The sequence below is a fragment of the Furipterus horrens genome, unplaced genomic scaffold (assembly GCF_987537825.1).
Source record: "Furipterus horrens unplaced genomic scaffold, mFurHor1.1.pri manual_scaffold_9, whole genome shotgun sequence".
NCBI classification, from domain to species: domain Eukaryota; kingdom Metazoa; phylum Chordata; class Mammalia; order Chiroptera; family Furipteridae; genus Furipterus; species Furipterus horrens.
Window position 1 is genome coordinate 10531216 of NW_028327179.1, and position 27324 is coordinate 10558539.

Consider the following 27324-nt stretch of genomic DNA (forward strand, 5'->3'; position numbering starts at 1 on the left):
GCTCCGTGCCCCAAGTGACTGCCACCTTATTTTTAAACCCTGACTGCAGCCTGTGACGCAGTCAGTGTGGTGACCAGTCCTGGCCACTCGCTGAATCTCCTGCAGGCCCCATCAACCTTTTCATCACCATTCTATAGTCAAAGCCCCTCCCATCTCCTTGGTGCACGGAGCGCCATAGCCATTTGCACAACTAAGAAACTAGCTTCCCGCCATAGATATGCAGAGGCATCGCTCAGGAAAATGGCTGTGCTCCACTGAGTCCCATCCCCCAAATTCTGAGGCTTCTGCCCACTCTTTTACAATGCCATTGTACCCCACCACCATCGTCACAACTGATTCAGACAGGAATCATCAATGTATGCTCAAAGTACTGGGTGACAGATTTGGGGGGAGGAGATGTTCATATGCTCTCAGATCATTTTTTAATTTCAAAAGGAAAAGGTATCTTTCCAATGAAAAGATATAGCAGATACCAGATTTTCCCGATCTGTCACCCTACAGGTGACATCTGTCAGTTTTCTGTGCAGATGTTTCACTCTTCTCTATTTTTTACATTTTAAAATATCACCATGGACTCTTACGTTGTTATTTCTGTTTGATGTGTTTAAATTTACTGCTATCCTTATTGTTTTGATGCTCACATCATCCCACATTTGGTCCACGGGAATCCCTCTGTCTGGCTTCTATATTATTTGTGACAAGTAGTCTCTGAGCACTTCCGCGCTGTTTGGCACAAATCTGTTTCTAGGACTATCTTGTGCTTTCCCTGCCCTATCCCTGGAATCAGTCATTTATTCAAGGAACGTTGGTTCCTTTTACTGGAAATTTTTATTTAGAAACCAAGACTTGAGCACCTAGTGTGCTCATTGCTACTGGAATGCAATTTCTTTTCGACTTGGTGTACAGGCAGAGGTAGGAAACACAATGACTTCATACCAATGCCCATCATTCTAATTCAACATCACAAGGCTCTTCTCCACCTTAGTCTGTATTTGTATGTCTCTTTTTTTCACATCGAGGACTGGGGTTCCCAGTAGTATCAGTGTATTGATTCATTTGCTCAGTCCTATAACATCTGCAAAATGGTTTCAGAATTACTACATCAGTCCCACTACAACAAGAAACCTACAAGTTATTGTCAATATTCTTTGCTGTAATTATTTTCATCATTAGACTATTATTGCACGACAGGTTTAGAAACAAAGCACTATGTTTAAAAGTTATTAAAATTGATTCTATTTTTAAGATGATTATGTTATAATTTAATAAACAGGTTCACTTGCATATGTTGGTTTCAATTTGGGGGTTTGCTATTGTCATCTATTTAAGTTTAAGGTTATTTCAAAAATATATAGCAGTCCATATATTTTTAAGTATATTTTGTTGATTATGTTTTTACAGTAGTCCCAATTTTTTTCCTTTGTTCCCCTCTGCCCAGTACCCCCCTTCCCTCCAGCAATCCCACCCTCCTTAGTTCATGTCCATGGGTCGTGCATATAAGTTCTTTGGCTTCACCCTTTCCTACATTATTCTTATCTTCCCCCTGTCTATTTTGTACCTACCAAATTATGCTTCTTAGTCCCTGCACCATTTCCCCATTTCTCCCTCTTCTCCCTCTCAGCTGATAACCCTCCAAATGATCCCCATACCTATGATTCTGTTCCTATTCTGGTTTGCTTAGTTGGGTTTTGTTTTTATTTTTTAAATTCAGTTGTTGATAGTTGTGAGTTTGTTGTCATTTTAATATTCATAGTTTTGATCTTCTTTTTCTTAAATAAGTCCCTTTAACATTTCATATAATAATGGCTTGGTGATGATGAACTCCTTTAGCTTTACCTTGTCTGAGAAGCACATCATCTGCCCTTCCATTCTAATTGATAGCTTTGCTGGATAGAGTAATCTTGGTTGTAGGTCCTCGCTTTTCATCACATTGAATACTTTTTGCCAGTCCCTTCTTGCCTGCAAAGTTTTTTTGAAAAATCAGCTGATAGTCTTATAGGTAAGACTTATAATTACCTTTGTAGGTAACTCTCTGCTTTTCTCTTGCTACTTTTAAGATTCTCTCTTTATCTTTAACCTTTGACATTTTAATTATGATGTGTCTTGATGTGGTCCTCTTTGGGTCTAGCTTGTTTGGGACTCTCTGTGCTTCCCCATATTTTGAAAACATGAAAATTTCTAAGTGCTAGGAATATAGATGTGAATGAAACAGAAAAAATTTCTTGCCTTCATACATCCTAGAGGTGAAGACAGTGATAAATAAAAACATAAAAATGTACTATGTAGTCATGCAGTGATAAGTGTCATGACAAGGATAAAACTGAGTTAGGGTTAGAGGGTGATGAAGATGCTGTTTAAGAAAAGATGGTTAGAGAAAGGTTCTCTGATAGGTTGACAATTGAGCAGAGTCCCTAGTGATGTAGTGGGGTGACGACTGTAGTACCTAGAATTAATAACTGGGGTTGGCGCATGGAATATACAGATTGGCCAGAGTGGTACCTGAGGCCCGCCCCAGTGCCCTGGGAGGGGAGGGACCAGAGTGGGGTCCTCACCCTCTGAACCAAGTGGTCTCCACAGGAAGATCCAAGTGATGATTCCTGAGGAAGGGCTGGAAAGATTCTGGACAAACACAAACCACAGATGTCCACTCTAAGGAGTCGAAGTGAAAAATAGTCTTTGTTTTTCCAAGGAAATGGCAAGTTAATGGAACTAGGAGCTTCCTTCTCTTTCTAAGCTCTGGCGAAAGGACATTCTGGCTGCTTATGTTTGTAAGCCAGTTATCTAGCCAGGATTACTTAGGTTCTCTACCACTATCTGCTGTTCCTTGCCTTTTAACCTATTTCAAAGGCAGGTTGGGGAAAGGGGCAGGAAGAGACCCTCCCATCATTTTTGGTAGCAACCTTGGAAAATACCCAGTCTCCACCCCCAACAGAAGAGTGATCTGCTTAGTGTGTAATTCCTTGTCTTGCAAATAATGTTGGCGATGTTGTTAACCATGATGTTGAGCTCTCAGCAAGCTGCCAAATTCCGGATGGAACATTTGTCTATTTCATGTCTGCCTGGTTGTTTCCACGCATGTAATTTCCAAATGTGTGTAGGAAAGAGCAATTTTATTTTTACGTTATTTACTGCCAGGTTGAATACTTTTAAGGAAACTTGTGCCTTCCGAGTGATGAAGGAAGATGTGAACGAGGGTGGGCAGGACCTGGAGTAGACAGGTGCAATTGCCGGGCAACACCGTCTTCCCAAGAACCACACGGGATATGTCAAATCTGGAACGCATCTCCTTCTAGAAGGAAGAGCACTAAGTAATGCCTTGATGGTTTATTATTAATAGAATGCTCTGTTTCTACAGTCTAGTCTGTTCCATCTGGTCTTCTGTTTAAAGGCTGAATGGATAAGTGGAAAGCGTTCTGGATAAATAATCAGGAGACCTGAGGTTCATTGTGGGCTTTGCCTCTCTCTAGATGATTCCAAACATGTTCTTTAATGTCTCTGGGCTTCTGCTTTTCATCTTACCATCAGAGGGGTTGGTTTGTAAATTAGATCACTTCCAGGGGTGTTTTGCTTTACTGGAAATTCAACTGTAGTTCCCTAGATGTACTCTTTAAGCATCTGTGTATAATTGCAGTTTTAACATATACCACCCATCCTTCCTCTCTCTTCCACCAAAAAAGAAAAAAAAAATTGTAATAGGCTTTTCAAAAAGAGGAAATCTTTTCTCTTCTGAACTCTTAACTTCCTTACACTTTTAGGGGGGTTGAACCAATGACACCACTCAATGTATAGAATCCTTCTTGGGAAATAAATACATAAACCGAGAAAGGGTTTTCTGCTTCTCAGTGCACATGGGCTGGACCTAAATATCCTTGACATTTGTGTGCTATGGAGGAGGGTAGCCTGACGCTCAAAGGGTCTGGAGCGGCTGTTCAGCGCCCCGACGATGGCGTAAGGAAGTCTGGAAGTAATAATAGTATCTACTGCATAGGGTTGTTTTGAGCGTTTAATTAGAAAATCTTCCTCAAATAGTTAGCAGAGTGACAGGCTGTGGTGAGTACCCAACACATGATGACTATTATTACCATTAATGTTGAAAAGCTGGATTAATATAGCGTGGCTCCAAAGCGTAGGGGCCTAATGCGTGTAGACAGGGGCTGGGTTGTTTAGAAAGCACTGCTCACCGATTTGGGGACGTGGCCTCGTCTCCTCTGTTACCTTGAAATCATCTTTAAAGGGAGTAGTTCACTTCCCCTAAGAGATGACAGTAGAGCTTAGAAGTGGATCCTAGGAAGCCTGGCCGCTAGCAAGTGTGTCGGGACCAACCCAGGCTCCTTGTCCCTGCCGCGGGGACCATGACGAGGCCCACGCCAGAGGCACAGCGCGGGCCTGCAGCTGGTGAGAAGGCAGAACTGCTTTCCCTCCGTTTCTGTCTGGAACACCAACTGGAATTAATTTTCCCTAAAGAGAGACAAATGTGTCTGTAAATCGCCCTCCTCCAGGCAGGAAAAAAAAGTACTTCAAAAAGAGAAACAAGCTGCGTTTAATTCCCGTAATTAACTTTCTTTATAAGTGTGATCCCTTCTGAGCCAGCAACTGTGAGAGAGGTTGTTCTTGTTCGTGGTGTGCAGACACACTTCAGAATCCTCTCAAGGCCATGGGCCCACCTAGACGGGAGAGCAGAAAAGTGCTCCGTGGAAGGTGGGGCGGCAACAGGAGGACGGGGACTGCCATGGCTCTCTGAGCATGTGGCTTTGTGTCCACTCCCGTGGAAGACCCGGCACTCCCGGGTGGTGGTAGCAATGATTGGGAGATCTTCCAGAATGGTGGGGCATGTCATTGAAACTTTCCTGACCGGCAGGAAGGGGCCTACTCCCCTTAGAAGCAGTTTTGCAACCACAGTTAATTTGAGGGCCCTTTGAAGCGATTTAAAAATTAGTGAGCTTAATAGGATACTTGATCTTCATCTGCATGAGGGAAGTCTGCTGGATTCACTGAGTCTCGCAGCATGGATTGAAATCACCACGGTTCACTGGGTTCAGGGGGGGTGGGGGGCAGCCAGGAGGCCAGAGCCTCGTTTGTGTAATTTTTTCATGCAATGCTAAGCACATTACTTAAGGAATGTTATAGGGTGGCTTTGTGCAAGCCTGTTGCTAGAAGAAATGAAACTATCACGCGTTTTTCTCTCCAGCTTCTTCTCATCACCTCTCACGGCCCTTCTCTCCCTGTCCTGCTCCCCAGGCCCTGGGAACCCTCCTTTCTACTCCCTTATGTTCCAGGGCCACCCAGGCACGCTCGGCCTCCCTTTCCTTGGGTATCTGGTGCTTGGGTCCTCTTTTCCAGCGCCACCTTCATCTCCGTTGTGATTGCTCCGTTTCCACCCCCGTCTCTGACTTATCAGCTCACCGTTCATTAGAAAGGACCTGATGAATTAAACTGACTCCCAACAGACTTGCATTTGAGTAGGGGCAGAGCCCAGGCTGTAAAAAGATACTGGGAATGGAGAATAAATACTGACATACAAGCTGAGGGGTGATATCTAACATGGAATGGGACAGGCCTGCACCATTATGCTCTCAGCCCAGGCTTCTGGTCATTAGAATACGGTAGCCGGGAGAGGGCCTTCAAGAATACCAAGTTCACTTCTTTTATTTGTAGTTAATTTTTTTTTTTTAAGATTTTATTTTTAGAGAGAGGGGAAGGGGAGAAGAAAGAGAAGGAGAGAAATATCAGTGTGTGGTTGTCTCTTGCATGCCGTCCACTGAGGATCTGGCCCACAACCCAGGCATGTGCCCCAACTGGGAATTGAACCGGTGACCCTTTGTTTCACAGGCTGGCACTCAATCCACTGAGCCACACCAGCCAGGGCTATTTGTAGGTCTTATTTGAGAATATTTATATGATAGGTGTGATGCTAAGCACTGTTTCATGCATTACTTGCTTAATCCTCACTTTAGGAAGCTGACACTATTGTTATCATTCCTGTTTTACAGATGAAATGACTGAGGCTCAGAAAGGCGAGGTTAGTCTTACTAGGGTCTTCCAGCCACACTCCAGAACTGGCTAAAGAGTGTAACTCTGCTTATGGGGTGTGATATGGAGCCTGGGTTCTCTCTCTTCAGAACTTCACTCCCTGAGACCTGCCTCTTCCCACAGAACAGACCCACTTTCTAGAGAAGGGAGGCAAACATCACTTCCATATTCTGTGCAGAATCCTCAGGGTTATAAACCTTACACAAAAAGAAAAGAAGTTCCTAGCTTCATGGATGTTTTTGCCTTCCTGTCCAAGACTTAGTTTTAATCATAAAGGCTTGGCTTTGATCACACAGTTTTATGCAGTAAATGGCGGTTTCAAGTGATGTAAAGGCTTGTAGTCCTTGGAATGCAATTATTTCCAAAAGTTTGGAACTTGCTGAATTTAACTGAAATTTAACTTTGGAGCTCATGACAAATGTCTATTTTCAGTTATGTTCATCTGCCTTGCCAATATTTTCTTTGAGAATCGAAAACCGATTTGTGACTATTTAATGCATGTAATATTAGAAAAGTTAAAGGTTAAGCTGCAACCTGAAAAATTGAACAGGGGCACATGGAAATGTTTGTAAATTGTGCCTGAGGCTTTTGGGTAGCATATCTAAGTCGAATCATCACATGTTTACTGATGTCTTCGTTCCACGGAAAAGAACATGAGTAAATCGGAAGTCATTATAAGCTTTGTTTGAGCTGATGTGCCACGCTGCCGCACGGATAGCGCCTGGTTAGGTGGTTGGAACAGGAAATGCTACGTTGTATCATACAGCTTCAACCTTCTGAATTTTAGCTACAGTTACCAAACAAAAGACTAAGTGTGTTGACTGTGGCCTCGTATGTTTATACTCTTTGTTTAAAAGTCAAATTAACTGTATGACTCTTGAAACATCAGGGTTGAGTCAGCTGGCTTCAAGCTGGGTTTCTCCAAAATTGACACCAGGTCAGTTTGGGGACCGATGGGAAGGTGCATCTTTTTCACTTAGGCTTGTCATTGATGATTTTTTTTTTTTTTAAAGGAAACGTCCTCTCAATCTGAAATAAGAATTTATCATTTGGAAGGCAGCACATACCTTTGCATAAATTTATGTGGCCAAAGGTTGGATACAGATCAAAATGGTTTTCTTATGTCTATGCCTATAGGGTCTACATTTCTTTTTAAGCTCATATTCAAGAGAAATAGATGTTTAGATAAAGTCATATTCTTGTTAGAAGCCATATTTTTGCTTTTAATTGCAGCAGTGTGGTCTTGAGACTGGATGACGCATCGTCTAGAAATGTCTAGAAAGCTGTAGAGATTACCACAATACTGAAGTTTCAGCTTTCCCCATTCATTAATTTTCTGAAGCGGCCCTTTTAAGACCACACCTCTTCTGTCCTCCCAGAAAACAATGGTACAATGAAGTAAGATTCTACCCCAAGGCTAGCTGAGGTCAAGGTCACCCTAGCTCAATCCTGTCCTCTTGGCTGCTGCTTCATGTGTTTGTTACTCCATTAGGCTTTCACCCATTTTTGTGGTTTGCAATCAGTGTATAAAATTCTCTTCAAGGCATCTTTTCTTATTCTCTCTGATCGCCCCCATAAGTGGGGGTGACTCCACCATAGTCTACATTTGGGGACTGCAAGAAGACTCTCTCCAGAAGGGCAGCTCACCTCGTCTTCTTCTGGGGACATGGAGAAGTTCTTGTCATCCCCAATGTGCACTCTTCAAAAAGACATTCATTCCAGCTGAAATGGCTGGGGCGGGGTGTGGAGGTAGGACAGGCAGCAGGGTGTAGACCCTGACCTACCTCAACATACCACGGCAGAGGTTGAGGACTCCCCCTTTTCCACTGGCCAAGCAGAGTTAGGAATGAGGGCCTGTGGATAGTGACACTTTGTGTCCAGTCTAGCGGTGTCCAATTTCAAAGGCCATTGCTCATTATCACACATAAAGTTTCTGCAGGCTTTACCATAAAATGCATACTCAGGAGCAAGGCAGAGAATGAATACATATAAGTGCATTTTTTAAAAACTACACTTGAGTAAGAAATATAGACCACTGAGAGAGGCTTAAACAATACTAACTGCTAACATATGTGAAATTTCTGTAAGAGGACATTGTTTCCATTATAGTATTATTCTCTGACACAATTTTTTTCTTCTGTGGGAGCTGATTGAAGCTTGATTTTAAATATGAAATATTTTTTTTCCTCCCTTAAAAGTCACCGGGTGCAGGGGTAGAGTAAATCTGCTATGAATATTGTTAAAACGTGTAAGAAGGGAGAGATTCAGACAGAATACACAGTTACACGTTTTTTTTTAAGTCCAATTTCATTGTGCTTTTACACATCTGGATAATTAACCAAACATTACATTCTCTCTAGACTATTTTTACAAGTACAATATGCTCTTAATGTGATTTCCATTAGGCTGTTCCAAACATCATTTAAGAACTCAGAAAGATTGCAGACCAAGATTCAAAACCACTCTTCTACTGTGATGTTGAGACCTTGTTCTCTCATGGGGGAAATAACAGGCTGAGAGCTGAATTCTGAGATCCTTCTGATGTAACAAGGAAAACCAGAGGTTTATTGCTTCTGTAAGTTCCAGCAAATGCAAGCAGATGCAAATACACGCCAGTATTTCTGGTCCTTGTCAGAGGGGAGCTCAAAATATGGGCCTTACATGAACTGGGCTGGGAATGGCATCTTAAAGCTTCTTTAAATATTAGAAAGGAATTATAAGGGCAGACTAAAACCCGATCTGTTGATGGCCCACCTAGTTTGAATTATGTGTTAGATAAATATGTTTGTATGGCTGAGTTCCTCATTTGCAGGTTACTGCTGAGTTCTAAAATGATATGTGCTCAGTTCCTTTCCAGACACGTTTTTCTTCTTGCCTTTTATAATCGCTTTGATGCTGTTCTGAGCTTTTATGAGGCCGGGGTCTGATCCGATGGTAGAAGGTTAGTGTTAATTCACAGACTTTAGGAGCTTCGTGGGCCAGCTGCTGCCCACATTGGTGAACACCAGCGAGAGATCAGAGAAACCACAAGGCATTTGGTTGTGACGGTTGTTACCGTTGTCCTTGTTCATTACAGGCAGAACTCAGAACAAAAGAAGCAAGAGTTCATAAAATCACAGGATCACAATTACAAGTCCTAACGGGCTATTTAGTCCAGTTCTGATCCATCAGACACCCACACCTAAATTCTTTCCCCTAAATAAGAAATTCTGTTTAAAACATTTAGAGAAAAGGGAAAACTGGGCAAAATAGGATATGATTTATTGTCTGTTGTCTTTTAAAGTGCTTGTGGTGCTCAGAGAATCGTTAAATTGAGAAATAAATAATTGAAGAAGAATAAACAAGTCTGATCTTGCAAAAAAAAAAAATGTGTCAACAGGAGAGTGAAAATCGTTGTAATTTCACTATACTATTTGAGAGTCTGTTTTCCATTAAATGATCCTGTAATTGCCTACTGCGTGACTGCCTGAGTCACTCAGCCAATTGGATGATGAATGAAAATGGCAGTGAAGGATTTGTCACACGGACACAGGCAAGAAAGTGCATGAGAGTCATTAGGAAGCAAAAAAATTAGGTGACCATCTTCACGGTTAGGCCAGCCAATGGGACTGAACATGGAGGAATCTGTTTGGGGTGCTGTCATTGAACTCCCCGTCTCACGGTCTTGTTTGCCATACATGGTCAGTTTAGCAAGCGTGTCATCAATAAACCCAAGGTAGAGTTCCGGCTTGGGGGGCTGGACACCCATAATCTATTCCAGCGCTGCTGACTGACACATGACTTGATATGAGACATGGGAGGTGTGGAGGCAGCCGAGCCTGGGTGGAATCCCAGCCAGGCATGGGAGTGAAATGCACAGGCCTTTGCTTTCATCATTTTAAAATACTATAGGAGGATAAGGCGAACCTTAATTGGCTTATATTAAAATAGGCGAAAAAGCCTCATTCATAGTAGACGCTCAGAAATGTTGTGGGTGTTTCTTCTTAATTTCCTGCCTGGATATATCCCAGATGCACGTGATGGTCACAGTGGGGAAGGTGTCGTAAAAGTGTAGCTGTTGTGGCCTAAGTTTGTCATCACTGCCTATATAATAATTTAAAGTCCATACCTTTCCATCTCAGAAAGAGTTCAGAGAGGCATTTTAGCACCAGGTTCTGTAACAAGACAACTAGAGTGATAATAGCACTGGATGGTGTACTTGTTAGTATTTGTACTAATTTCCAACAGAGAAAAATGTTTCGAAGTAATGTCAGATAAGTCATTCGCTTATCAAATATGTTTTTATGTGCTGGACAATGTACACATTATGGGCAGAATTGTCTGTGAAGTGGTAAACTTTGCCTGATCTCATTTGAGTCAAGTTTTCCAGAATGTATTTTGAAGAGAAATGGTGAACTTTACAAGTTCTGTGCTGTATTCACTTTTGTGTTTCCTCAAGTACTTACTAAATGCCTTCGACAGAAGAGTTGCCCAATAAACTATCAGCTAATGGAAATTATATAATGCATCTTTACCGTTGAAATGATTACTCAAGAAAATTTGCTTTTGGAGACCATCCTACAGAAATTTTATGTGATAAATATTCACTTATTATGCTTAAAAAGAGACTATGTAGCACAGTTATGCAGCAAACCAAATTTCAGAGATGTAAACACATTTTTATTTTATCTCCAGGAAGCTAAACTGTGCTCATGAGTATGAATGAATAAATCGCTTTGATTCAGCATTTTGCCTAAATAATATTGCACAAGAGGAGATTTTGTATAAATTATGTAAATTGTATTGTTATCATAATTTAGAAGGAGTTTAGGTTTTGGAGCAGGTCAGACCAAGTTTAACTCTGACTCTCCCAATTAATCTCTCTGAGCCTCAGTATCCACATATTGAAATAGGAATAATAATATCTCCAGCATATGATTATGGTCTGAAATAAGTGAGAATTCTCAGGGATTCCCATTCTTTGAACTACAGACCCCTGGAGAGCCTTGGAAATATTGGGAAGGATCTGCAGACTCAAATGTACACCCATCATGCCTCTAGTCTATTTTGAACACATATGCATTGCTGTTTTTCAAATATATGTAGGTTAATTCAAGATTCATGCAACAACAGTTTACTGAGCACTAACAAATAAACAACATTGGGCCCAGGGTCTGCACTAATAAACCAAGCAACCTGATATCCCTGTCTTTACGTATCCCCTAGTCTGGGTGAGGACATAATCCAGGATAAATAAGTAAAAGTTAGTTGGCAAGTGCTAAGGATTAAGATGTAAAAGGAAAGACAGGGACTATAAAATCTCAAAAAAAAGGGGGGTGCGTGAAAAGTTTAGATATGGTGGCCAGCAAAGACACCTCTCAGAAGGCCTCACTTTCAGAAGTGAGGGAGTTAACCATACAGATATCTGGGGGGAACATTCCGGGTTGGCAGGAACAGCTAATGCAAAGGCCATGAGGGTGTGGGGGAGGAGCAGAAGGATCCCAGTCATGATTGTGGTCCCAGAGGGGCTGCAGAGGACTGAGCAAGAGGGTCGCGGGGGATAATGTTAGTGAAGGGACCAGATCATGTCAGCCCTTATGTCTCAGAAAAAGCATGTTGCTTTTCCTCCGAGGGAGACGGGAAGTCCTCAGAGGATTCGAGCAGAGTGGCATGATCTGATTTGTTTCACAGACCACTGTCTTGACAATAGGCTGGACAAGGGACAGGGTGAAAGCAGGCGGCCACATAGGAGGCTACTGCCGTAGTCCAGGTGAGAGATGACCCACCCGGAACGAAGTGATGAAGTGGGGGTGGGAGGAGACAGTGGTTTTGGGACATGTTTGACAGAATAGAGTCACTGATGCACATGTATGGGGTATGAGAGAGAGAAAGAGTGGTGCCAAGATTAGATTTGGGGCCTAAGCAGTTAGAAGGACAGAGTTCACATGAAAGGACAGGGGAGCTGCAGGAAGGGCTTGTGGACAGGAGCTTCGTTTTGAACACATGGAGTTTCATATCAAACGTACGAGTGGAGACATCAAGAAGGCAAGTTTTTAGTGGAAAAATATAAAATGGTTTTTAAATATTACTGAACTCATGGTAGCTTTTTAAGCATAATCAAAAAGCAGTATTATTATTATGTTTGTGTCCACAAAACATTTTGAAACTAAAAGCAAAAAAAACCTTGTCTTGGAAAAGATTGGAAACAGAGGTAAGTTCAAGTGAAAATTTTAGTGGCCAATAAATAGTATTTTCCTTTTCCTCTTTCTTTAGTATATGTTAATGTTAAAATTTGCACCATTATACAGATTTGAAATCTTAATTTTGGCCTTGAGATTTTTTTAAAATAAAGATTTAATAGAACTTTCTGGTAAGAAGAGCCATAAGTGGCAGAATTGTGTTCACTGGCCCATGTTGTTTTTTTTTATTTTGGAAGGAAATTAGAATGTTTACTTATTATATATTTTCTCATTATTTCTTGTGCACATCACCTGTGACCAGCATGTCACTTGATGCTATTTGAGACAACAAAAGGAGCAAGAGACAGAACCCTTTGCTATGTGGAATTTACAATGTGAGGTTAAGAAATAAATTATATGTCTCCCGCGGAGATACTGCTGTTTGATTGTTACTTTAATGAGTGTCCATGCGTGATCCAACTAGCAGAGCTTTGTGGTGGTTCATTTTAATATCTACCCTTATTCTCAGTCTTACGCAGGCAAATACGTGCCGGCCATTGCACACTATATCCACAAGGTCAACCCCCTGCTGTCCGTGAAGATCAACCTGAAAGGAATTGCTATCGGAAGTGGGTTTTCCGATCCTGAATCAGTAGGTGTCTCCTTTTCCTTTCCGTTTTGTTCCTGAAAGAGAATAAACCCCTTTTAGTTCTACGGAGGCTCCTCTTACCTTAGAAATCTAGCTTGATTCAGAGAAAGACTGTTGCCTGGCCGGTGTCTAATAATTTCAATCTTCTGATTTTTAGCAACTGTTTTAAGATATTGACTTACTATGTCAGCCTAGGTTAACTGTGAGGACAAGTGTAAGGGTGTGTGTGTGTGTGTGTGTTTCTGTGGTATGTGTTGTGGTTGTGTGCTGTGTGTGTTTGTATGATGGGTGTGTGGGTGTATTGTGTGTGTATGTTTGTGTGTGTTTGTGCATGTGTATGGTATATCGTGTGTGCATGTTTGTGTGTGTTTGTGCAGCATGTGTACTGTGCAATGTGCGTTGTGTGGTGTGTGTTTGTACTTTGTGTTGGTATGTATTATGTCTGTATTTATACATTTATACTGCATATTCTGTGGTATGCGGTGAGTGGATGTGTGTCATTGTCGTGCTTGGCTAATTCTAGCACGAGATGGCAAATTGCAAAAGGTTGTTTCACCAAGCGGATGGGCTTCTCTAACTTCTTCCTCGCCCTGCGGCGTTCACGTTTGTCCCCTTTCTCCTCAGATCATAGGGGGCTATGCGTCATTGCTGTACCACATGGGCTTGCTGGACAACCAGGAGAGGCAGTACTTCCAGCAGCAGTGCGACGAGGCCGTGCTGAACATCAAGGAGGAGAGGTGGCTCCAGGCCTTTGAAGTGAGTTCTGAGGCCAGGCGGCCTGGGAGGCGGCCCGCGCCCAGGCTGCTGGTGGCTGTCAGAGCAGGCGTATCTGTGATGCTGCCGAGATCAGGAAGGAGCCCAGTGGGTCCTGAGGCAGGAAAGCTGTCTGGGCTTCTTTGAATTCCCTTTGGCTATATTTTAAACCTGAGATCACCTCGCGGCGCTTAGCTAAGGTGTCTTTCATGAGCTGCTTTGATTTCTTGAAATGCTCTGGAGGCCTTACAAGAGGTACAGCCTATTATAAGGAAATCAGGAGAAAAGCAGCGGAGAAAGTGGACGCAAAGCTTCAGCACCCGCTCTAAACCCTTCAGGAGGGCGATGTCCACTCACGAGGTTTCAGCTGGAGAAGTGGCTGAGGGCGTGACAAAGGTCACGGGTTCCTGTGTGTCAGAAACAAAGACTATAAGGCGTTGTAATTTGAAACCTTTATGAAGAGCCGTTGGTATTTGTAAATATTGGCACATTGCTCTCCTAATATTGAAATTGAGAATCGAGTGATATGATTATATTCTTCGCCCTTCTTGTTGTTATTTAAAACATGAGACTGTACTAAATATTAGGGCACAGGAGGTGGGGGTTTTTTGTTTTATTTTTTTCCAATGCAGACAAAGATGATGTGCAGACAGCATTTCTTAGGGGGGTTTGGGCCACCTTCGTGATACAGCCATCATGTTTAACATCAGCAAACGAGTCAAGAATTGAATTTTGAGGACTTCAAACATTTTGTTATTGAAAGCACCTCCTGTAATAGTTCACCCAACAGCATTATTGTTATCAAGACTGAGGCCTGATATTAATAGTCTTTTAGGCCCTGCAGGTCAGCTGGGTCTGATCAAAACAGGAGACATACAAAGTTAGGCAGAAGGAGAGGTAACCAAGTTATGCTCCAGTTTACAACTGGGTGCCAGGGTGCTCCCTGAAGTCCCCCAATGCAGTGACCGTCCTCGCTGTGAATTTTGATAGCAGCCAGCTATGCAACTGGGTTGAGCTCAGGAAGTCTGGAGCCACTCATCCGCAGGGTCTCCCCTTTCCCTGAGTCAGGACACCTGCTGTGCCTGCCACATGTGGGATCAGAGTTTCTCGTGCGATGGTGCAACTGTAAACATGAATTCTTCGTTTTCTCCTCAGCTGTTGTCACTCCCTAACATACTACTTATTTTACCCATTAATGCTAGTCTCTTGTCCCCTTCTAGAATGTAGACTCCACGAGGGAGGACTTCTGGTCTGTCTTTGGTCACTACTGTTTCCCCGACGTCTAGGACAGTGTCTAGCGCAGAGGAGGGGTACAATCAGTGGCTGTTGAATGAGTGCAAAAGTGGAAAAGTTATTGAATCCATGAAATGACAAGTGCCTGCGTATTTTTACCTACCCAGGCGTTTTCTTTCTTTCTTTCTTTTTTTCTTTCTTCCCTCTCTCCCGACCTAGGTACTTGACAAACTACTAGGTGGTGATGGTTCTTACTTGAGAAATGTGACAGGATGCCCTAATTTCAGCAACATCCTACAGTGCACGGTAATGACATTTCAAAAACCATGATAGTGTTTGCTTAAAACTTTTGGCAAAACCAAACTTCCTTCAATTTGGGAAATGTTATAGCTGACTTTTTACCACGAGAATATGCCCACATTGTAGTGCGTTATTTGGTCTACTGGTCTATAGGATATTTTTCCCCATCTGGACATGGAGAATGTGTGATATTCCACGTAACTCAAAACAATTTCGGATTAACACAATCCCCCCCCCCCCACAAAGAGCTTGTTATACAGAAGTTCTTTTGTGTAGGACAGAGGCCAGGATTGAAGTTCTGAGCATCAGATTCCAGGGTTCCAAGCCTGTAGTGAGTTTCTTGAAAATGCCCACGTTATTTGTTCTGTATTTAAGACAGCTTGGATAATCAAAACTACCAAAGCCTTTATAAAAATATTTGCTTTGTCTTACTTTTAACTTAAGACGTTCCTTGCATTTAGTATGGGCCTCACTTTGAGCGCTCTGGACTATTTCTCAGAGTATTCAAGTAGTTTCTTTCATAAAAGTAGGCCAAAGTTGATGTCTTTTGTGTAGAATTAATCAAATAAGGCACAGCGAGCCAAAGTAGGGTTTGGGTTGTGTAATCTTTGTCTAGTGTATAGGATAATACATTCTGTTTGTAAAATTACTTTATTTATTAACTGTTTGGTCAACAAAATATAAAGCTAATATCACGGGAATTTTCCAGCTTGGTGGTTTTAGAGTTTACCAAGAAAAAAAAAATATATATATACTATCAAAAGAGACACAAAACTTTGGATTTTTTTTTCAAGTATTAGTTCAGTTAGCAAAAATTATCGATGATGCACAAAACAGTTGGTCTCAAACTCTGACCAGCTTTTTAATCCCTTTGTAACTTTTTAAAGCAACATTTAATCATTTTTATTTTAGTTTAATAAATATTACCAAGACTTGTATGCAGTACTGTTTTTAAAAATAAGACTCATGGATAACTTCACTTTTGTCTTATGTGCCTCATAAAGTAGCATCTGTTTTTCCATTCTGTATTTTCCCCTGCAATTATGGTCAGCTGATTATTTTGTGTGTGTGGTTTTGATAAACGAAACAAAGAAAATAAATGATCAGCTTGTAACCCACCGTGCCGTCACCCTGGGCCCTTGTGTTCATTTGATCTTCTTCCCATAGATCCTCAGGTGAGGAGCAAATTAGTACTGATAACCTCGCCTCTTCCGCTTTCCCTGTATTTACTTCAAACGAGGTTGTTCATTGGGGAGCCACAGATTGCAAAAGATTCATTTCCAAAAAGGAAAAAAACAGCATTTGCAAATTGGCTATTGACTCCAACAGTATCAGATTGTCCAGATTTGTTGTTAGTAAAATTTAAATTGACACAAAACCCCCAAGTTAAAAATTTCACGGTGGAGGCAAGTGAAGAGTCATGTCGTATCGTGTTCATTATCATGTATGTTATGAGAAATTTGAAGCTTTGACCGAATTTGGACACTTTATGTTCCCTAATACCTTTCTGATGTCCCCTTCTGCCAGGAACCCGAGGACTATAGTTACTTTAGGAAATTTTTGTCCCTCTCAGACGTGAGACGACTCATCCATGTGGGAAACCAGACTTTTAGTAACGGAGCCAAAGTTAAAGAGTATCTGAAAGAAGACGCAGCTCAGTCAGTTGTCCCATGGTTAGCTGAAATCATGAATAATTATAAGGTAAGAGAGTTATTTCAGTTACTATTTCAGGAACTTTCCAGATTTCCCAGAGCAGAGATGACTTTTTTTTTTTTTAACTTTTACGGTGCTTTACAAATATAAATAACGATCCACTCATTGTTTGATTTCTTTGAATGAAAAGTTTTGTTTTGTTTTTCTTTCTAATTGAATCACTTACCCTCATAGTTCCCAAAATGAAATTGTCTTTGCCACATGCCACCTCTCATTATTTCTTGAGAAGAGAAATTACAGGAGAGAAGAGAAGATGACTGGCTGTGTGTGAGCCCATGATTCCTTATTGTTTGCTGTATAATATTAATGCCAGCGAAATCAGGGAGAAATGAAACTAACTGGTTATTCCAAAAATGTCTTTTTCCCGATCATTGAATTCATTCATTTTGCTTAAATGCAGTTTTCTTAGTATCTGCACTAAGTCAAACACTGTGCCTGGATGTCAGGTCGAAACAATGAATGCAGGGGGCGCCTCGGGGGTGTGTCAGGTCTACCACTGCACTGTCTGATGGAGATGTACTGCCTGGTTTGCTGCTAGAGGTACCAAAAGAAAGCAAAGTTGTGGAAAGGAAGCCCTGAGGGTTCAGGCAAAGGAGCCACGAACTCTTGAACTCTCACCAACAGGGTGGACTCAAGAGCAAGTGACATAGGGAAAGTCATCCTGAGCCCTTTTTTTCCCACTTCTATTCTTGTCTCTTTGGGTCCTCCAGGGATGCTCTCATCCGTCCTAGGCATGGTTTGTGGGGCAACTATGCGGGCTAAGTGTGCTTAAATGGCAGAGGAGACCACCCATGAGCTGATCCGCTTCCTCTCTATTTCTTGGCAGAGGCAAGAATCATGTTGAGACGAACCAAAAATAGAGCAACCAGTAACCAACACACCTTTGTGTCAGTTAGAAAAAAAGGCAACCTCTCCTCAAGACACTTTATTCCCATCTGTCAAAAACTGTTCTAATATACAGCTTTTATTTGAACTAAACTCTTTACTGCCATTTTCTGATACACATTTTTATAAAGTCTGGGTTAAGAATAGTATCCCCTGGAATTGTTCAGTGCACAAACCTCAGTACTATCCAGGAAGTTTCTGGCCAAATGCACAAAGACTAGGTTGTGTTTTGGAATATGTCAGTCCTAGAAGGCCCATTTTCTGGTCCTGCCTCTAGTACAGAGTTTGCATCTCTACACACACAACACTTTTTGAAACTAACATCAGTGGCATGCAGAATGGAGAGCAGATAAAAAAGTCCCCAAGTACATTTTTTGTGCCCTTTTGGGAGATCCATTTTCCCACTGTATAAATTTAACTAGAACATGATTTCTTTCTCAACCAAGGAGAGTTTATATCATCAGTCACCCGATATTGGGCTAATAGCCATAGAGTGCCCACTGGACTGATAGAGAACATATTGATTAAAGACATTTAAACATCTCTGTCCCTGTTTCCCATGTATCTAAAACATACCAATATGAATTCCAAGGAAATCGGAACACCTTCTAAACTTTTAAACTCTGACTCAGTTGTCAGAAAAAAAGAGAATAGATTAGTGATGCAGATAAACCATGTTTCCATAAAGAAAAAGAAGGTCACAGGCCAAAACACTTCCCCAGGCAAATCCAGTCATGATGGGGGTGCGGTGGAAGGGAGCACACTTCTGTCAGTTTTATCTCCAGGAGTTCTACAAGGTCCTCACGGTGAATATTGGTGAAAAAATCCCCTCTGCTTTGGGCAGGGGAGGGGGAAAGGAACCATTCTGAAGTATAGCGCGCATTCTGTGTTTCTTAACAAGCCCAACCCTCAGGAAACTGTTTTACCAGCTCCCAGCCTGCTGGGGTTTTATCAGAGCCTAATCTACCTTTGGGAAAGGAAATAAATACCCAGTGTCAGCTCCAGCCTTCCACATTGGGGGGAAAGAAATACCCAATTCCAGTCCCCTCTGGCCATGCTGTCTCACCTCAGGGGAAGGGACAATTTCACAGCACACTGGTGAAGTCCACAGCCCAGAGACGTAGACACCTGAAAGACTAAGACCTGAGCACAGGACTAGTATGCTTCCTGTCCTCCCACACCTCCCCATCATACTGATGAAGGCTCACTTACCCTCCTTCATCGGGTACACCATGGCCATCCTCCAACAAAAAGTCACCAGAAATGCTAAAAAGCATAAAACACAGTTTAAAGAAACTGAACATGTGTTAGAATTAGCCAGGTATAACAGGAATGGCAGAATTATCAGACCGGAAATCATTTAAAACTATGATTAATATGATAAAGTCTTTAATGGAAAAAGTAAACATGCTAGAATAGATGAATAATATAAGCAGAGAGATAGGAATTCTAAGAAAGAATCAGAAAGGAATGTTAGACATCAAAAACACTCTTAACAGAAATTAAGAATGCCTTTGCTGGGCTCATTAGGGGACTGGCCAAGGAAAGAATCACTGAGCTTGAGGACAAGACAATAGAAACCTCCAAAACCAAAAAGTAAAGAGAACAAAGACTAAACAAAAACAGAGTTGAAAAACTAAAAAATAAAAAAAGGTAACATATGCATAATAGGAACACCAGAAAGAAAAGAAACAGAAAAAATATCCGAAGCAATATTAACTGAGAATTTCTCCCAGGTTAATGCAGACACCAAACTACAGATTCAGAAAGCTCAGAGAATACTAAGCAAGAAAAATACAAAAATTACTAAATCAATGATAAGTAAAAAAATGTTAAAAGAAGCCAGAGGAATAAAAACACCTTATCTGTAGAGGAGCAAAGATGAGAGTTATATCCAGCTTCTCAGAAAATGTACAAGAAAAAGAGGATGAAGTGAAATATTTCAAATGCTGAAAGAAAAAGAAAATCACCAACCTATAATTCTGTGTCCTATGAAACTATTCCTCAGAAGTGGAGGAGAAATACTTTTTCAGACAAACAAAAGTTGGTAGAATTTATTGCCAATCAATGTGCCCTGCAAGAAGTGTTACAAAAAGTTCTTCAGAGAGAAGGAAAAGGACATGGGTCAGAAACGCGTATCGACAGAGAGAAAATGAGAATATTGGACGATGAAAAAGTGAAGATGACATGAGAAAATCTGAAAGGATCAACAAAAATATTTCCGGAACTAATAAGTGATCATAGCAGAGTTGCAAGATACAAGGTTAATATACAAAAGGCAGTTATGTTTCTATATACCAGCAGTGAACACGTTCTTAATTTGAAATTAAAAACCAAAATACATTTACATTAGCACCCCCAAAATTGAAATACTTAGGTATAAATATTACAAAATATGTATACATTTATATGAGGAAAACTACAAAATTCTGATGAATAAAACCAAAGAACCAAATAAAAGAAGATATTTCATGTTCATGGATAGGAAGATAATAGTATCAAGATATCAGTTCTTCACAGCTTGATCTATACACTTAATGTAATTCCGATGAAAATTGTAGCAAGTTATTCTTATGTATATTGACAAAATGATTTCAAAGTTTATTTGGAGAGGCAAAAGACTCAGAATTGAAATATTGAAAGAGAAGAACAAGTCAGAGAAATGACAGTACTTGACTTGAAGGCTTACTATAAAATGACAGTAGGTCAGGACAGCAAAGTGTTGGCTAGAGAATAGGCAACTAGACCAATAGAACAGGCCTGGTAACTTGTGTGCTGGGTGATTTTTTATTATGAACTTATATTTTTGTTGAACTTAGCCATGAAAGATCTGAGAAAGGCAAACACCTATAGGCATTGTGTATTTGCCTCTCATGTAGGCCAGAAGTCATTACCAACATGGAACCAATTGAGCCCCTCCTTCCACATGTCCTAGGTTTGGTGCTGGGCTTTGGCCCCTTTGCATTAGATGCACCTGGAAAACTTGAAAATGATGCCCAATCATGGCTCACTCCACCAAAGGTCTGATTTAGTTGCCTAGTATAGCAATTAGCACAGAGTAGCGTGCCATGAACTGGGAAGAAAGAAAGAAAGAGAAGGATGGGGGGGGGGGGGAGGAAAGGTGGAATGGAGGGAGAGGAAAAAGGACAAAATGACAGAAAGACAGGTGGTCTATTATTTATACCATAAGCTGTCTTGACAATAAACTCATTTCATTTTACTAAGTACCAGTATGTAATTTGCCACACTAATTACACTGATTTGTTAAAAAACAAAAACAAAGACATTCTTATACACTGATCGTAAGGTGTATTCTGATTTTAATGATGATAAAATGCTGTAGGGGATGGGCAGGGCATCGCTAAAATCTAAGAAATGCAACTCACACTCCATAAGAGCTGTTGGCTTTGAAAACCTTGCTCTTAGAGGTCCCTGGCCTTTAGTACTTTCTGATATAGAAGTTGCACTGTTCTTGCTAAAGATTCAGAATTTGTTTTTAACCTCTCTTTCTTTGTCTGGTTATAGTTCTTGTCTTCCTAAAAATATATGGGCTATATTTTCAAAGATATGAGAATATGAGTGTGTATGAGTGTGTGTGTTGCATTTCCCGTGCGAAACATTTATTTTAACAAACAGGAACGACAGCTTTATGCGTAGAGGCCACTTGGATTCAAAGCACAACACTGACCTTGGATTTGAGGCTGTCTCTGTTGCCAGGTTGCCTGGAAGACCACTGAGATTTTTGGAGGCACCATCTATAAATGCCAATTCTTCACTTCCACAATTATTATGCTTTGAAAGGCTAAATTGCCCCGGGGCAGGGCTTAGTTGACTGTGTTTAAAAGTTCATCTAGTCAGGAAATTGTAACTATAAAGTTACATTTCCTTGTCACTTATCATTCTGCAGCTCATTAAGTTTCAACTAATTGCATCGTCAGAAGTCAGGATCTTAATGTTTCTCAGCTTGACCGCCAGACTGAAATCTTAACGCGGGGGTCGCTGGAGTTTTATTTACTTGTCCTAGGCTATCAAAAGATCTTCGTTTAGAAAGGGGCAGTTCCTGTTTAACGGATGTGACTAAGAAGTTTGAAAGATAAATATTTCTAGTAAAATGAAGTCATTTTAGCATTCTAATTGCTTGTGGCATTTTCCTTACTAACAATTCTGATAGCGAAATGTCAATAGTAAAAGTGACCAGGAAACTAGATTTGATAAGTGTCTAGCATACAGAGGAAAACGTAACACTTAAATGAGCCTGATTCTTCAGCTGCTCAGTTGGATTCCTAACTTCCATGAAATCATGATGGGAAAAGTCTGGCTTTGTTGGCTGTAAGCTGCTGTGATCACTTTCTTCCAAACCCTTTGAAGACAATGACAGGGATGCCAGTGCTATTCCATGAAAAATGACTGGGAGGAGGAGGTGGCTTAGCTCCCAGTGCAGCACAGCGGAAAAGAGGAAAGCTAATCCTGGGACATTTATTTTATGTAATCATAGCCTATACATAAGCAACTGCCACTTTACAGGCAAACAGTGTCCATTTATACGGCAGAGTGCCTTGTGAATTCACATTACCTGCTTCAATTACAATCCAAGTGCAAGAGCAGCATCAGCTTCTTCTTCTTCTTTTTTTTTTTTTTTTATGAGACATACGTCTGGGCTTCTTTGATTTTTAAGCATTTCAAAGAATAAAGGGAAATGAGACTAACCATATATAATAAAACAGGCTTTGATTTCACCCAAACTTGCCATGCTTTTGACATCTTTTCTTGTCTGTTCTTTGAATTTATGTTGGGATGAAATGTTCAAATGAGAAGCACCGTGTATTTTTATTTTCGGTCTTTTTTTAAAGCCCTTTGATACTACATTCCGCCGTGTGGATCGGTTTGTTTGAAATCGCATTGCTTGGTGAGCACGGGCATTGTTTTACAAGGACTTTATTTTGTTTGAAGGGACATCATGCTTAAAACATTAGAAGGTACATTTGTGATCTATGGCCGTAGGAGAAGTAGAACTTATTCTGGCGTCACCCAAATACGGCAGGGTGAGGAGGGAGATATTAAGTGGCAATACCATTTGCTCTGCAGGTGTGAGGGGGTCTAAGAATCATTAAGCTCAGAAGTGCATGCCATTGGCCCACCGTGTCTACTGGTTCTGCAGCCGCACATTCAGCCAACCATGGCCCAAAACTATACAAGAAAAAAATTATGTTGTTGCTGACATGTCCTCTGTAATAGGCCAATGAGAGCTGCATCTGTGATGAACATATACAGACTTTTTCTTGTCATGATTCTCGAAGGAATACATTATAACAACTATTTACATGGCATTTACATTGTATTAGAAATTATAAGTACAGCGATCCCTCACTTATCGTGCGTATTACATTCTAGACCCCCCCACGACAGGTGAAAATCCGCAAAGTAGAAATGTTACATTTATTTTAGTATTTACTGTACAGTAAACCCTGGCTGGTTTGGCTCAGTGGATTGAGCGTCGGCCTGCGAGCTAAGTGTCGCTGGTTCGATCTTCCAGTCAGGGCACATCAGAGAAGGAAAACTCTGACTCCAAAAAACCTCCGCTGCCTTGCGGCATACCTCTTCAGGGGAAAGGCTAAGGGAGTAAACCCCGACAGAAAATCCGGAGCCGGAGTCCCTAAGGCGGTTTGACGTTGTAGTCAACACCGGCAACTCCTGCGGCGCACCTGAAGCCAAGCTGTATTGACTCCGTCTTTCCCTTGGACCCTTCAGCTGCGAAGAGAGGGGGGGTCTGCTGAATGGGCAACAGCAGACCCTCCATATCACCCTGCCCAGGCTCTGTAGCTTCTGCTTCACTGGAGAGGACGCTCCAGCGTCATCGCAAGATGTCGATTCGACACGGGAGGAGACAGATACCGTGTCACTCCCGAGTCGGACTGCACGGCCATTCTCGGCGGTGCAGATGGACTCTTGAGAAGCTACACCATCATCTCTCGAGACGGATGGCTGCCGCCGCCGACGACGACGACTGTACAGTACCACAAAATCCCACAGTATAGCAAAAAATCCACTATAAATAATTAAATATAATATTTTTTAAAAATCCCGTGATACTGTGAGGCCGCGATAAGTGAACCACGATATAGAGAGGGACTGCTGTAATCTAGAGTAATTTAAGGTATACAGGAGGATGTACCTGGGTTATTTGTGAATACTACACCATTTTATAGAAGAGACTTGGGCATCCTCAGGTGTTGATATCTGCAGAGAACCTGTAGCCAGTCCCCCATGAATACCAAGGGGTGAGTGTATTTAAAGCCAGCTGCTATGAAATAAAGGCTATTAAATCAGTTGACTTTACTTTGGAAAGATAGATAGAAACAGGGTGGGGGGTATTCTTTTCTGGGTACAAAGCGGAGTGGCTCATGTGCAATAAATGTCAGCACGCCTCTCCATCTCTTCCTCCTGTCACAGTAGAGCAGGGGAAGATCCAAACCAATGACACAAGGGTCCGAAAAGACCAGACCGTTGGAAACCAGCGGTCTCCAAAGCAGTGTGTGCCCACCACCCTCCAGGGGCACGTGGGAGGAAAATAGTAAAGCTTTAATTTTTTATTTAAAAAAAAACAGAAAAGAAAATAATACGCTTTGCTAAGGTTTACTACGTGGATTGGCACTGGGGCGCTTATTTGGTCTGTGTGTTAGGGTCACATATTAAATGTCATAGAGCCAGAATGCAAAGCCAGCGTTTTGGTTTTGCCAGTTGTCATCATCATGTGAGTCCATTTGCCACGAGATGTGACTCCAAGTCCAGTGCTCTTTCCACTGCCATTTCCTCTTCTTCCATCTGAACACAGTGACTTAATTCTGTGGCAGTCGGCCCTGGTTGTTAGTCCAGATGGGAAGGCACCTTTCCACCCTTCCCAGTGCCCGAGGAAGCCGCAGTTCTAACCTCTAGGGCTCCCTGTAGGGCCTCAGCATTACTGGTTTTGCCCGACCTGCTTTGTAGAAGTACTCCAACTACACCCCGATGTGGCCAAGTCTGTACCCTCTATTATACTTGCTTATGATGAGAAACTCCCAAGTCTTGTCACTGGGTCACAGTCATCCCCCCAGCACAGGCTTCCTGCACTGAAGGACACGTGACTGAGTGAAAACCAGAACCTTCAACCAAGCTTTTTGAAACAGGAGCTCTGGGCAGGAGCCCCTGATATCCTCTGTCTTGATTTTCTTTTCTCCCCAAGCTTCTTTCATTCTGAATATTCATGTCTGTTTCTTCAGCTTCCTGACAGTGCCCGTATTTGTTACAGTGTTTGCACAATCCTTTTGAGCCTGTTTGACATTCTCAGGAAAGAAAGGGGAAAGGGATGCTTTACTTACCAAACAAGGGGAAGTTGTGTTTTGGGGAGAAAAAAACTAATTGCAGGCTAATGGGGTGGCTTTGATGAATGGCACCATTGAGAGGATGGGGCAGAGAACCTTGCACCTGACTGATAGCAGGTTTTCCTGTGTAGATGAAATCCTAAAGAGCACAGAGCATCAGTTAGGCTTTTGTTTTTAATTTGGGAAGGCAAGGGAAGCTGTGCAGCCAAGTTCTTTCCTTCCCTCATGCGGCGATCAGCCTGGCCGCAGACCTTTCACAAACTTTGCTATTCACCTGGGGGTGGATAACCACAAGTGGGAAGTAGTCTTGAAGAAATTGCTTTTCTGGTTCTTCGGATGAGTGCCTGCTTACTCTCCGTTTTCTCCTAAGGGAAAAGCTCAGGAATCTTCATTCACAGACACCTAGAATGTTTTTCTCAAGCTGGGAGGCGAGCTTGTTAGGGGAAGAGGGGATGCCGATGGGTCTGTTGCATCTCAAGGCCAGCCTGAATCCAAGGTGCACTGCACCTTGAGGAGGGCTGTGCTCAGTGGACACTCTAAGGCCTGCCTTTCCACTGTCCGTGTTCCTATGGGAGCCTCCAAACACCCCTAAACTGAGACCTCTGCAGGTTGTCCAGCCTTTGTCCCCTGACAAGCCACCCTACTTTCTGCCTCCAGGATGACTTCAGCAGAGGGGTCCTGGGCACAAAGGAAAGTAGGGCAGCTGTGACACCCCAAAGTCAACTGCAGGGACTCAGCTTGCCAATGTTTCCGCTTAAGATCTTTGATGGATCCACTCAGCCCACTCAGTGTTATGACAGCGCTACTATTTTCTGAACTTGAGAGGTGGTGATGATGTTGGGGAGCAGAGGACTGGCAGGGGGACCTGATGGCAAGGGTTTTCCTACCACTGTGTCTACTCCTCCTGTAATCATTGAGGCCGTGGGGGCATCTTCTCCATCTCCACGTGAAAAGAGTTTCCCATGATCTTAACCCGGCTTCATGAACTGCAGAGTGCTCCTCTAAAAGTGGCCGTCCTTGAAAGTTACTTCTGTCATTTGGCGGCTGTTGACAAAGGGACCGATTATCTTTGTAGGATGTCCCAAACCCAAGGGATATGGGTACTGTCTGAAACAAACAAGATGCAACCCACATACGTAACTTCAACTTTTCTAGAAGGCACATGAAAAAGACAGAAAGAAACAGGTGAAATTAATTTTGATAACATTTCCTTTAACCCAGTATATCCAGAATGTTATCATATGAACATGCAATCAATATTAAGAAATTATTGAGATATTTTATATTTTCTTTGTACTAAGTCTTCAAAATCCGGTGGGTTTCATAAATTTATAGGATACCTCAATTTGGCCTAGTCGCATGTGGAATAATAGCTACAGACTTACCTATTATAAATTACAGCCTTCTTGGTTTGCTTTGTGGGGCTGTTTCTTGCATGATACTTGTTTGTTCGGTCCATTTAATAATGTGGAAAGAGAAAGAAATTGGGTCCTTGGCCCACTTGTTAATAGGGTAATAACATTCGCAAGCATGTGGCACTCTTTGGAGGTGACCCTTGCTGTAGCTTTGAAGCTAACATTGTGACAACCAGGAAGGACATTTGTCTCTGGAGTGATTTGCCAGGGGGAGTGGCAGGCCTGGACACTTTTGGTTTTCAAAATCCAGTCATTGACGATGATCAGAGGAGATGCTTGAGAGGTGAGCAGGTCTGAAAAGGGCTATGACAGCAGACCCTGAAACAAGAAGGCAGAGCAGAGGACCCCCGGCGTGGGCCCCAGCCACTTCACTATTCAAACTGGAGGAAAAATATTACCCTTGGTCATCAGTAAAAGTAATTTTTAAACATGCTGTTCTAGGTAGTTAATTTTTTTTTTCAGAGATCCCTGAGAGTGATGGCTTGATGGATCTTTTTCAAGTTGGCTGTTTTTTTGTTTTTTTTTTTACGTATATTTTATTAATTATGCTATTTGTCCCAATTTTTCCTCTTTTGCCTCCCTCCACCCAGTACCCACCTTCCCTCTAGCAAATCCCCCCCTTAGTTTATGTTCATGGCTCATATATGTAAGTTCTTTGGCTTCACCCTTTCCTATACTATTCTTAACATCCCCCTGTCTAGTTTGTACCAACCAATTGTGCTTCTTAATCCCTGTACGTTTTCCTCCATTCTCCTCCCTCCCCCTCCCCACTGGTAACCCTTCAAATGATCCCCATAGCTATGATTCTGTTCCTGTTCTAGTTGTTTGCT

At 41.9% G+C, this 27324-nt stretch overlaps 1 protein-coding gene across 1 annotated transcript in view; it reads left to right on the forward strand.

Annotated features, from left to right (window-relative positions):
• The window catches only part of CPVL (carboxypeptidase vitellogenic like), a 105630-nt gene that overhangs the window by 47471 nt on the left and 30835 nt on the right, over window positions 1-27324 (forward strand). Inside the window, exons 8-11 of the mRNA XM_090287792.1 lie at window positions 12718-12840; window positions 13462-13593; window positions 15043-15129; window positions 16651-16824. Coding sequence (XP_090143918.1) covers window positions 12718-12840; window positions 13462-13593; window positions 15043-15129; window positions 16651-16824 — 516 coding nt within the window. The remainder of the gene's footprint in view (window positions 1-12717; window positions 12841-13461; window positions 13594-15042; window positions 15130-16650; window positions 16825-27324) is intronic.